The 13,295-nt window shown below is 45.1% G+C and overlaps 1 protein-coding gene across 11 annotated transcripts in view; it reads right to left on the reverse strand.

Annotated features, from left to right (window-relative positions):
- FAM168A (family with sequence similarity 168 member A) overlaps window positions 1-13,295 on the reverse strand; it is a 251,675-nt gene that overhangs the window by 19,581 nt on the left and 218,799 nt on the right. For 8 of the 11 annotated variants that reach the window (XM_061629088.1, XM_061629079.1, XM_061629078.1 and 5 more), the window contains one exon: window positions 3,930-4,055. The exons of the other annotated variants lie outside the window; for them this stretch is intronic. In XM_061629088.1, the coding sequence (XP_061485072.1) occupies window positions 3,930-4,055 (126 nt within the window). The remainder of the gene's footprint in view (window positions 1-3,929; window positions 4,056-13,295) is intronic. 11 annotated transcript variants of the gene reach the window in all.

The following is a 13,295-nucleotide window of genomic DNA, read 5'->3' on the forward strand; positions in this document are numbered from 1 at the left end:
GATAGCTTATACCCCTGAGGACAGAAAAAAAATTCCAAGGTGATCTTGATAGGCTGGAGCATTGGGCTGAAAACAACAAAATGAAATTTAACAGGGGTAAGGGGTAAGTGGAAAGTTCTACACCTAGGAAAAAGAAACCAAGTGAACAGTTATAAGATGAGGGATCTTGGCTCACAAGGTGAATATCAGCCAACAGTGCGATGTGGCTGCAAAAAAGGCAAATGCTATTTTAGGCTACATTAACAGAAGCATAGCTTCCAAACTGTGTGAGGTACTAGTTCCCCTCTATTCGGCGCTGGTTAGGCCTCATCTTGAGTACTGTGTCCAGTTCTGCACACCACACTTTAAGAAGGATGCAGACAAACTGGAACAGGTTCAGAGGAGGGCAACAAAGATGATCAAGGGACTAGAAACAAAGCCCTATGAGGAGAGATTGAAAGAACTGGGCATGTTTAGCCTGGAGAAGACTGAGGGGAGATATGATAGCACTCTTCAAGTACATGACAGGTTGCCACACAGAGGAGGGCCGGGATCTCTTCTCGATCGTCCCAGAGTGCAGGACACGGAATAATGGGCTCAAGTTGCAGGAAGCCAGATTTTGACTGAACAGCAGGAAAAACTTCCTAACTGTTAGAGCCATATGACAATGGAATCAATTACGTAGAGAGGTAGTGGGCTCTCCAACACTGGAGGCCTTCAAGAGGCAGCTGGACAGACTCCTGTCAGGTGTTCTTTAATTTAGATTCCTGCATTAAGCAGGGGGTTGAGCTTAATGGCCTTATAGGCCCCTTCCAACTCTACTATTCTATGATTCTAACTTCAGCTGATACAAAATGATACAACCTTTGGAAGGCTTAGCTATGAGGGCCACAACTAGTCAAGTGTTGCAGCATTTGCAAGAGTAGCTTTCTATCGCCTTCTGGCCTCTCTTGAACACACTGGTGAGGAAGCCTTAATGCTCAGCATCTATGCACAATGTTTGGGTGCACAGAGCAGCACACTTTGTGGCTGCTCTTCATCACCCTTCTTACAACCCTTTTTATGCCAGTTGATTTCCAGAGGTCGGGAGGAGGATGGCTTGCCGCCCTGGGCTCCTACTGAGAGGAAGAGCGGGATACAAATTTAATGAATTAATGAATAAATAAAATCATTCTAATGTCTTTTCTGGTTTCAGCACAGTGCTATAGAATCATAGAATCATAGAGTTGGAAGGGGTCTTGTAGGCCATCGAGTCCAACCCCCTGCTCACAGCAGGAAATCCACAGCTAGAGCATCTCCCGCAGATAGCTGTCCAGCCTCTGCTTGAAGACATCCAGCGAAGGGGATCCCACCACCTCCCTAGGCAGCCGGTTCCATTGCCGAACTGCCCTTACTGTCAAGAAGTTCCTTCTAATGTTCAATCTGAATCTACGCTCCTGCAACTTAAAACCATTAGACCTAGTCCTACCCTCTGGGGCAGCAGAGAACAAATCTGTACCCTCCTCTATGTGACAGCCCTTCAGGTACTTAAAGAGTGCAATCATGTCACCCCTCAGCCTTCTCTTCACCAGACTGAATATGCCAAGTTCCTTCAACCTTTCCTCATAAGACTTGTTCTCCATACCGGCTATCATCCTCGTCGCCCTCTTCTGGACCCGCTCTAACTTGTCTATATCTTTCTTAAAATGAGGTGCCCAGAACCGAACGCAGTATTCCAGATGAGGCCTGACCAATGCAGAATATAGTGGGACTATTACTTCCCTCGACCTGGAAACTATAGCTCTGTTTATGCAGCCCAAAACCGCGTTTGCCTTTTTTGCCGCAGCATCACACTGCTGGGTCATGTTCAACTTGCGATCTACTACAATTCCAAGGTCCTTCTCACACGCACTCCTGCTAAGCCGGGTATTTCCCATCCTGTACCCGTGCATTTTGTTTTTGTGGCCTAAATGCAGAATCCTGCATTTGTCTTTATTGAAAGTCATTTTATTAATTTCAGCCCAATTTTCTAGTCTATCCAGGTCCCTTTGGATTTTATTCCTGTCTTCCATTGTGTTAGCTATCCCTCCCAGTTTCGTATCATCCGCAAACTTCATAAGGCTTCCCTCCACCCTATCGTCTAAGTCATTGATAAGTCACCTCTTTGTAACTGGGCAAGTGACGAAGGAAAGGACGCAAATCCCTGCTTCGCAGTGGGATGAGTGGCTCTTGGTGGGAACACACACAGAGATACACCCTCAACCTTCCTGGAGGAAGGGCAGAATATAAATATCAAACAAGCAAACAAATGATCAAGTTTCCCATTATGATTCTAGAAATCTGCTGCTGCCCACACTGGATTCCCTTTTTTCAATTAGCACAATAAGGTTTTAAGATGTTTCTGAAAACCATGTCAGTTTCTGAAAACTACCAATGTGTCAGTACAGACTGCTGTTCTCTAATTTACTGACACGCAGTTTACATGCACTGGAGTCTTTCTACACATGACAGAGAATGGGGTGGCAAATTCTGGACTGGGCCTTTTCACAGTCCAGAATTCTGAGCACTCCCTTCCCCTCTGCTTAAAAAGCTGATTGTTGTAAACTAGCACATCAGAGATAAAAGTTTAAGCGTAGCCCTCTCCCTGCTGTGCTATGTTAGTACATGCAGGGAGGCTTTTTTTAAACATGGGCTGAGCATTCACAAATATGGGCCCCTTACTGCAAAGCCTGAAGGGGGACAGTCCAGAATTCTATCACCTCATTCTGCACAATCTATAGAACAGCTCTTAGCCCCGCAAGGCACTATTCCCTTTCACCTAGAAAATCCTTAACTGGCAGGCTTAAGTGCAAACTCTATGAAGCAATCTGTTTGTAGTAAATCAGGATCGAAGCTGCAGTGCTCACGCCATGCCAGCAGCGTTCATGATCAGAAAAGCCCCTTTAGGAATCCTAACACAGGAAACTGCCTTGTTCCAAATCACACTGTTTTATTTATTTATTTAATGTAGTTATAAACCACTTAGCTTCCAAAGTCTCTAAGCGCTGTACATAAATATTATAAAATCAATTAAAAGTAACCATTAAAACAGAAAATGCCCTTAATAAAACTACGGGGGGGGAAGGGTGCCTTCAACAGGGACGAGGCTTTTAGGATCTTAGCCACGAGGGAGTTCTAGAGTTGGGCCCATGATACTGTGCTCATGGCTTCTGGTGGATATGAGCTGTGCATCCGAGCTGTGAGAGACCACAAATGGAGCCTCCCTTGGAGATCTTGGCAACTGGGCAGCAATGCAAGGGATCAGACTGTCCTTAAGGTATCACGGACCCAAGTTGTTTAGGGCCTTGTAAATTAATACAGAAGCATTGACCTTGGCCCAGTAACATACGGGCAGCCAGGGCAAGATTTTAAGCACAAGCATTTCGTGCTTATCCATCTAGGCCCAGTTTTGTCATCTACTCCAACAGGTAGTCTTAGGTCCTTCCTGTTGCCAGCAACCGGATCCTTTTAACTGGAGATGCCAGGGATTGAGGCAGGAACCTTCTGTGTGCAAAGCATGCGTCCACCACTGGCTATGGCTCTACCCAGTCAGTGCAGATGGGAGGACTTTGCCAGGGGGATTCCTATAGCTGGGCACCATTTCCCAAGAAATATGCCCAGTGTAAATCCTATGGAAATGAATGAGGCTTGGCAGGAGCACGTGCATGTCATTCAACTTCTGCTTGTTTCAAAGATGGAGAAGAGCACCGCACTCATTGGAGGGTGTCCTGTGTAGAAACATGGCAGACCCCAACATTATTTCTGTCGCTTAGCACTAAAGGGAATTGTCACAAAAATAATGAATACAAAAAGGCAATACAACCCGCTCCCAAATCAAGAGAGAGAGAGGGAGGGAGGGAGAGAGAGAGGGAGAGAGAGAGAGGGCAAAACCACCAGGAAATAAAACCCCAGAAGTATAAAGTTCTATTTACTGAATGCTGCGGATGAAGCTTGGTAAGTTCTGTTCTCTGTCCCAGTGTCCACTGGGAGGTGAAAGGTACCCTCCGTGGCACAAGAGGACGATGTCTGAGGCCAGGCCTGTTTCATCAGAAGTGTAGCTTGAGTGAAGACAGAAGAGAAGATGTTACAAAGGGATCAAACACTGGGGAGGGGGGCAATCACAATGAAGAAGATGTGAGCATCCATTGCAAAAATGCACTTTTTTTGCGTGTGAAGTTCAGCCTTCCCCTGTGCTGTGGTGACAAGATGCATATAAAGGGACTGGCTCAGGTGTACATGGGACTTTCGGCCTGGAGCAACAGCTTGGTTTGAAACAATTTTTATAGCAGTCTGGAAAACGAGGTTCTACAATATTGAGTGGGTGAGGAGATATCTCCTGTAGGTCCAATCACCTGTGGCAGGAGTAGCAAGATCCAGAACATTTTGTGAAATGGATCCTGAGAAAAGGCAGGATGGGAGTGGGGGCAGGTCAGTTACTTCCTCACCTGCCAGCCACCTCGCTCGCCTTTTTCTCTGCTTCTGTCCAGCCCACTCAGAGCCAAGGAACACACTGCAGCTCCCAGAAGGATGCCACTGCTGAAAATCAGCCTCCCTGTGGTAAGGCATCCCACAGCCATCCCCAGCCCACCTATAATGTCTACACGTACTCATCACACATGTTTTTATCCAGATATGGAGGGCCCCTGTCCCCTCTCCTGCAACCAATGGGAACACAGAAACAAAGAGCAAGACTAAAAACGTGATGGTGCCAATCCATGTGGCAAGGGCACATGATTTGCATGCATTTCAATTTCTAGCATTTCCACTTAAAGCACAGGTGAGCAACCTGTGGCTCCAGGGACGGCAGCAGCCCTTGGCCCAACTTCACGTGACTGGCAAGGAGGGGGAAATGGTGTTGTAGAAAAAGGAAGTAAAGAAGGAAGATAAACAGAGTAGCAGAGAGGGAGGGAGAAAGGACTGGCAGGCAGTGAGAGAGACAGGGATGCCTTGTCCATTTGTGACTCCAGCCCACTGCTAGCATGCAGCCCCCAATAGATCACCCTGAGGAAATGTGGCCCTCAACAGAAATAAAAATGCATACTGACTCCTGGCTTAAAGCATAGATGAGGCAATGGTCTGATGTGGCATATGGCAATTTCGAACTTGGCATAAGAATACTTGTCATGGCTGGGGGTGGATGGGGGAGAATAAGTCACCAGAGAAGTGGCCGTTTTGCGAGGCAACTAAGCACCGACTGTACAGCGATCCCTCTTTGTCTCTCTCTCTCACACACACACTAACTCTCCCTTCTTCCATGTTTCTACGCTGTTGCTTGAATGAGAGCTCCCTTTCCAGTTTTGCAGGAGCAGCAATGGATGCCCCAGTTGCTCAGCTGCCCCCTTTCCAATTTAGAGCAACACCACAGCGCAGTTGTGAAGAAGTAAGACCATAAGCCAAGCCTGTTGGATCAGGCCGATGGCCCATCTAGTCCAGCATCCTGTTCTCACAGTGGCCAATGAAATGCTCGTGAGAAGCCCGACAGCAGGCCCTGAGCGCAAGGCCACTCTCCCTCCTGCCGTTTCCTCCAGCTGGTATTTAGAAGCAAGCTCCCACCACCTATGGAGGCAGAGCACAGCCATCATGGCTTATCCTCCATTGTCTAATCCTCTTTTAAATCCATCCAAGTCGGTGGCCATCATTGCTTCCTGTGGGAGCAAATTCCATAGTTTAACTAAGTGTTGTGGGAAGAATGACTTTTTTTAGTCTGTCCTCAATCTTCCAGCATTCAGCTTCATTGGATGTCCACGAGTTCTAGTGTTATGAGAGAGGGAGAAGAACTTTTCTCTATCCACTTTCTCCATGCCATGCATAATTTTATACACTTCTATCATGTCGCCTCTGACTCACCTTTTCTCCAAACTAAAAAGCCCCAAATGCTGCAACCTTTCCTCATAGGGGAGGAGCTCCACCCCCTTGATAATTTTGGTTGCCCTCTTCTGAATCTTTTCCAGCTCTACAATATCCTTTTTGAGGTGAGGTGACCAGTATGGTACACAATATTCAAAATGCAGCCACACCATAGATTTATAACAGCATTATATCAGCATTTTTATTTTCAATACCTTTCCTAATAATCCCTAGCATGGAATTTGCTTTTTCACAGCTGCCGCACACTGGGTCAACATCGTCAAGTTATCAACTATGACTCCAGGGTCTCGTTCCTGGTCAGTCGCTGCCAGTTCAGAGCCCACAGCATATACATGGAATGAAGATTTTCTGTTCCAGTATGCATTAAGTACACTTGTTCACATTGAATTGCATTTGCCATTTTACCCTCCATTCGTTCGGTTTAGAGAGATCCTTTTGGAGCTCTTTGCAATCCCTTTTTATTTTAACAACTCTGAACAATTTAATATCATCAGTAAACTTTGCCACCTCACTGTTCACCTCTACCTCTTGATCATTTATGTACAAGTTAAAAAGCCCAGGTCCTAATACCAATCCTTGGAGGATTCCACTTTCTAGAGCCCTCCACTGGGAGAACTGCCCATTGATTCCTACTCTCTGCTTCCTTCTACTTAGCCAATTCCTGATCCACATGAAGACCTCTCCCCTTATTCCATGACTGCTAAGCTTACACAAGAGTCTTTGGTGAAGTAACTTGTCCAAAAGTTTTTGAAAGTCTTGCTTGGTTCCAGATCTCTCCTCCCTGGCCTCCCCATCCACAAAAAGAAGAGGGTTCCTTAACAGTCTGGGCTTTTCACCATGGGCAGCTTTCCAGTTCAGGGGTGAAAAAAAAATATGAGAGAAATAAATGAAACATCAAAAATAAAATTGTCCCTCCACCCTTACATTAAAAATGAACAGACTAGAAATAATACAACAAAGGAGAATAAAAAAAACCTATCTCAACTTTAATGGCAATAAAGTTTGTGTCATAGTCTCTCTCTAAGAACATAAGAACATAAGAAGAGCCTGCTGGATCAGGCCAGTGGCCCATCTAGTCCAGCATCCTGTTCTCACAGTGGCCAACCAGGTGCCTGGGGGAAGCCCGCAAGCAGGACCCGAGTGCAAGAACACTCTCCCCTCCTGAGGCTTCCGGCAACTGGTTTTCAGAAGCATGCTGCCTCTGACTAGGGTGGCAGAGCACAGCCATCACGGCTAGTAGCCATTGATAGCCCTGTCCTCCATGAATTTGTCTAATCTTCTTTTAAAACCATCTAAGCTGGTGGCCATTACTGCATCTTGTGGGAGCAAATTCCATAGTTTAACTATGCGCTGAGTAAAGAAGTACTTCCTTTTGTCTGTCCTGAATCTTCCAACATTCAGCTTCTTTGAATGTCCACGAGTTCTAGTATTATGAGAGAGGGAGAAGAACTTTTCTCTATCCACTTTCTCAATGCCATGCATAATTTTATACACTTCTATCATGTCTCCTCTGACCCGCCTTTTCTCTAAACTAAAAAGCCCCAAATGCTGCAACCTTTCCTCGTAAGGGAGTCGCTCCATCCCCTGGATCATTCTGGTTGCCCTCTTCTGAACCTTTTCCAACTCTAGAATATCCTTTTTGAGATGAGGCGACCAGAACTGTACACAGTATTCCAAATGCGGCCGCACCATAGATTTATACAACGGCATTATGATATCGGCTGTTTTATTTTCAATACCTTTCCTAATTATCGCTAGCATGGAATCTGCCTTTTTCACAGCTGCCGCACACTGGGTCGACATTTTCATCGTGCTGTCCACTACAACCCCGAGGTCTCTCTCCTGGTCGGTCACCGCCAGTTCAGACCCCATGAGCGTATATGTGAAATTCAGATTTTTTGCTCCAATATGCATAATTTTACACTTGTTTATATAGAATTGCATTTGCCATTTTTCTGCCCATTCACTCAGTTTGGAGAGGTCTTTTTGGAGCTCTTCGCAATCCCTTTTTGTTTTAACAACCCTGAACAATTTCGTGTTGTCAGCAAACTTGGCCACTTCACTGCTCACTCCTAATTCTAGGTCATTAATGAACAAGTTGAAAAGTACAGGTCCCAATACCGATCCTTGAGGGACTCCACTTTCTACAGCCCTCCATTGGGAGAACTGTCCGTTTATTCCTACTCTCTGCTTTCTGCTTCTTAACCAATTCCTTATCCACAAGAGGACCTCTCCTCTTATTCCATGACTGCTAAGCTTCCTCAGAAGCCTTTGGTGAGGTACCTTGTCAAACGCTTTTTGAAAGTCGAAGTACACTATGTCCACTGGATCACCTCTATCTATATGCTTGTTGACACCCTCAAAGAATTCTAATAGGTTACTGAGACAGGACTTTCCCTTACTCTAGGAAGGGTATTCTACAAATCGGGGGGGGGGGACCAGAGAGAAGGCCCAATCCCTGGTTGCCTAATTTAATTATGTGTTTTAAAATTATTAAGACCCACTATGAGGGTGGATAAATTATTATTATTATTATTATTATTATTTTATTAACAACAATAGTAGTATCAGCAGCAGCAGCAGCAGCAGTTTCACATCATATGAAGCAGGAAAAGGAAACACTAAGGGTGTGTACATGCTAACTCCCAAAGAATCATGGGAACTGCAGTCTACCCTTCACAGAGCTACATTTCCCAGCACCCAGGATTCATTGGGGAAAGTCATGAGCTTTAAACGTATGGTGTATAAGTGCAGCTGTATAGCACAGCTGAAAGTGGTCAGGTTTCTTTTCCCTACTTGCCTAAATTTCCAGCACTCTCTCACAAGCCGGCAGTAAACTGCTAGTATGGCTGTACTTTCAGTCATTCCAGAGAAAATGGCCCCTTTTGAGAGGTTGGGCCATCTTAACAGATCTTGTTCTGAAACAGGGTCCTGAGTGGCTGAGGCTCAGCAAGGGCAGCTTCTCCCACCACTGTGCCACTGAGCTTCACTCTGCCACAAAGTTAAGTGGGAAGATACACTCCCTCTGAAGGAGAATGCCCTCACTTCCCATTGGCCTTTGGCCTTTAGAGTAGCCTCACAAGACAGGTGAACATCATTCATCCTCCTTCCACGCTCTGGTGGGTTCCCCTCAGTGGCCAAATTATTCCCAATATCCATCTGGAAACTTCCTAAAATTTCCCTCTGCTCTGGTAATCCCTCTGCCCTTTTATACTTTAAGTGAGGATGGTGGGACCTGTGTACCTCCAGTTGTCAGACTCCAACTCCCATTAGCATGGCCAATGATCAGGGATGATAGGAGTTGTAGTCCAACAACATGTTCTAAGCCAGCCTTCCTCAACCTGATGCCCTGCTCTAAATATTTTGGATTACAACTCCCATCATCCCCCATGATTAGCCATGCTGGCTGGGGCTGATGGGTGTTGCAGGGTATCAGGGTTGGAAAGACAGCTCTAACCCACTGAGCCTTGTAACACCTCCCACTCAATAGTCCATCTCTTTCTCTTCCTTGCCCCCCTCTAGTCCTGATCTATTACAATGCCTAGCCCTCCCACCCACGTCTAGCTTCTGTCCAGTAGCCACACAGACTCCTGAGTGATTTCTTCACCCCACCAGCGGGATTCCCAATGCAACAAAAGACACGGGCAACCCTTTGGTATAGGATCTGCCAACAGCAGTACTTCTAGTGGTAAATGGCAGTTACAAATCTCTGAATGATATCATAGCAGTTCCTTCAAGGAAAAGAAGGTTCTGCCTGACCTTCAAGTGGCCGCCTGCCAAAAAAAGAAGAAAAAAGATGGAGACATCAATAAAATACTACTTAGTTGAAATTGAATAGAGCAAAAATTCTGAAATGTAGAACAGTTTGGGAAGACATTATTTCATGCATGGCTTTCTTTAAACAGTCATATATAAGTCATTGCCCTTGTTTATACATAGCAAAGATACTGAAATACATGTATCTATATGCAATTAGAGACCTGCAGTCAAATATCTGGCTGGTTAGTTAAAAATCAATATATGGAACTCTGCCACTCACATTCCAATATCACCTTTTTCACCTCACTATAGTTCCTTCACAGCCAAAGCTTAACCTGTCTGAAACACACAACATCTTCCCCTAAACTGCATGTGAGGGTTTTCCCAAACAAACTGATTTTATTTATTATTACATTTATATTCCACCTTTCCTTCAAGGAGCTCAAGGTGGCATACATGGCTCTCCTCCCTCTCCATTTTATCCTCACAACAACCCTGTGAGGTAGGTTAGGCTGAGAGACTGTGACTGGCCCAGTCACCCAGCAAGCTTCATGGCTGAGTGAGGATTTGACCCCTGGTCTTCCAGGTCCTAGTCTGCCATTACAACACCCTGGCTCTCTATTTTCCACTGCTCTCACTTTTCGTACCTTGCTGATAATTTCCCCTGAGCAATGAGGAAGAACATTCCATGACATCACAGCAGAGCAGCTACTTTCAAGGAAAAGAATACCCATAAGACAGCTAGCAAGAAGAAGCAAGGAATACAAGTGGAATGGGATCACATCATCGTCTAAAGCAGGGATGGGTAATCTGTGACCCTCCAGATGTTGTTGGACTCCATCTCCAATCAGGCACAGCTTGCATGGTCAGGGAGGAGGCGAATTGTAGTCTAGCAACATCTGGAGTGCCACAGGTTACCCACCCACTAGAGACTCAAATGCCTTCCAGAAAGCTATAAACTCAGTGAATAAATAATGAATACAGTTAATAAAATCCCTCTATAGAAGTTTCAAGGAGCCTTCAAGATTCTGGTAAACCACTGATTTCAGGCAAATTACACAGAATTGTAGAAACTGCACACCAATCATGGGAAAAAATGTTCAATAGGAGTCAAACTATTTTTCATGAGTTACTCTAAATAAGTATGTTTCTCCCCAAGCCCTAAGGAAAGGGTGAACAGAAATTCAAATGTCAATTTATTTGAACTTTTGTTCACTATTTCCTTAGGTCTTGGGGTGCAATACAAATACACAATAAAAATCACACTAAACATAACATGCCACACAGATTCTCATCCCCAATGAAAAGCTTAATCCTGGACCCAAATGCCAGCCTTAAAAAGAAAGAAAGAAAAACTTTCAGGATATACTCCAGCATAGTTTGCAGATTGAAGACCACAGAAAAAATGCAGGAAGCTGTGATGTCCCTGTATATATAATACTGTAAATATGGTAAGTTCGGGTTTATTAGAGTATATGTGGTAAGTAGGCTGAGTGAGAGGGGGGAGTACATGGGTTGGAATGCTGATGAGTGTTGTACGATGATTGGATTGGCTAAGCGTTTGAGTGTCTGAAGGTATAAATGAGAGGATGACAGTTGAGTTGGGGGAGTTCGTTCTGAGGGTTTTGGAGGGTTGGTTGGTTTTGGAGAGGGTTGTTGGGTGGATTGGATTAGGCAGGTAGTGAGGCAGGTTATTGATGACTAGAAACATAAAGAGTAACGCATCTTATGAAACCACACACTTGTTGAATGAACCTTTAAGTAATCTTGTTATTGCCTGTGTATATAAATAAATATTTCTTGGTTTACCAAAACGCCTGGTCCTTGGCTGGGTTTACACAGACCAGAAGGGTGGGCAGGGCATATACCAAGGTGGGGAAACAGTATCAATGGTGGCAGCGGTGAAGAGATAGTGTAACATCATCAGGTATCCAGAGCAACCCAGGGCTGTAATCTTTATAGGCACAAAGATACAGGGGGGTTGAGGCCTGTAAGTGCACCCAGACACAAAGGAACAATAAGCCAGGAGGAGACGAAGGCACAGTCTCAAGGCAATATTGTTTACAGGGAGTGTCTGGTGGTGCTGCCTAGCAGGGGGATCTTAAGAGATCTTTGCTAGAGCCGGTGAGAGAACTGTTAAGAGACAGCAGGACCCTGAGGTGGGACAGTGACAAGGCGGTGACCACAGGAAGGGGCCTGACAGAAGCCAACAAGTAGGTTCGTGAAAGATGCTGCTGTAAGCGCTATCCCAGCTACAGAAAGGCTGCCTGGGCAACAGCAGGCAACCTATGCAAGCCTGTGGTCCAGGCTGCATTGGACGTACATCCCTTTGGAACCATCATCTCAATAGACTCTGAAATAGGGGGTGACCATGTATTGAATGGAGGGAAGCAAATCTCAGGCTAATTACAGCTAATTTTGTGGTTGGGTTTCAGCAAACATCCCTTCTGGGTGGGAGCTGATATAATGGATGACCTGTATTATTATCTGCTGTATTATTAATCGAAATGGGTCTAGCAAGAACTGGCCTCTGAGATAATTAAATGTACACTCTACTTATAGGGATATTGCAAGACACCCTCCCTCCAAATAAAAACAAACCTACTCACAGAAAGCAAAAACCCTAGAAAGGAACAGATGCATTATTTTTCAACAAGGAGCTGCTAGGGCTTGAAAGATACTTTAAAGATACTTGTAGTGCGAGTCGTTTCCGACTCTTAGGGTGACATCTTGCGACGGTTACTAGGCAGACCGTATATATGGGGTGGGATTGCCAGTTCCTTCCCTGGCCTTTCTTTACCCCCCAGCGTATGCCGGGTACTCATTTTACTGACCACGGATGGATGGAAGGCTGAGTGGACCTCGACCCCTTTTACCGGAGATTCGACTTCCTTCTTCCGTTGGAATTGAACTCCGGCCGTGAGCAGAGCTTCGGCTGCGTTACCGCCGCTTACCACTCTGCATCACGGAGGATCTGAAAGATACTTTACCCATCCTTTATTACAGTATAAGCCAGTTTATTACAGAGTCATTCTGCCTGGGAGGTTCCTGGCACAAACATTTTGGGGCCCTGGGCCGAAAGGCTAGAACAAGACTGTCTGGCAGTCAGGCTCACATGAAGTTTGTCAGATCAATATTGCACAAATTGCTTTAACCTGCTTTGCATCTCTTTCCAGCAAGTACTGAGATATAGGAAACAAAATCCACTTACAAGAAAGAAGATTAAAAAAGAAAATGCCTCAGAATTCCAGAGGACCAGATTATATTATTTACCTGAAAAGCTCCATCCCCAATGCCTTTTAATAATGCAACCTTGTTGGACAAAGGCACCCATCTTTTAGAAAGATCTTATATGCAAATGAGCTGGAGGAAGTATTATTAGTTGTTGTTGTGAAATAAAGCTTGAAAATCAGGTTCTGTTTTGAGTAATTCAGTACACTGGACTTATCAATAAGGTGTGCCACTTCTAGAAATGGTGGAATATGCAAGGATAATGCAGCCAACACCACATCTTTCCAGGCCTCTGTACTGAAGGCTTAGAGATCAATAAGTAGCCACTGATGGCCTTTTCCTCCATGAATTTGTCTAACCCTCTTTTAAAGCCATCCAGGTTGGTGGCCATCACTGCCTCCTGTGGGAGCAAATTCCACAGTTTAACTATGTGCTCTGTG

The sequence above is a fragment of the Rhineura floridana genome, chromosome 5, assembly GCF_030035675.1.
Source record: "Rhineura floridana isolate rRhiFlo1 chromosome 5, rRhiFlo1.hap2, whole genome shotgun sequence".
Classification (NCBI taxonomy): domain Eukaryota; kingdom Metazoa; phylum Chordata; class Lepidosauria; order Squamata; family Rhineuridae; genus Rhineura; species Rhineura floridana.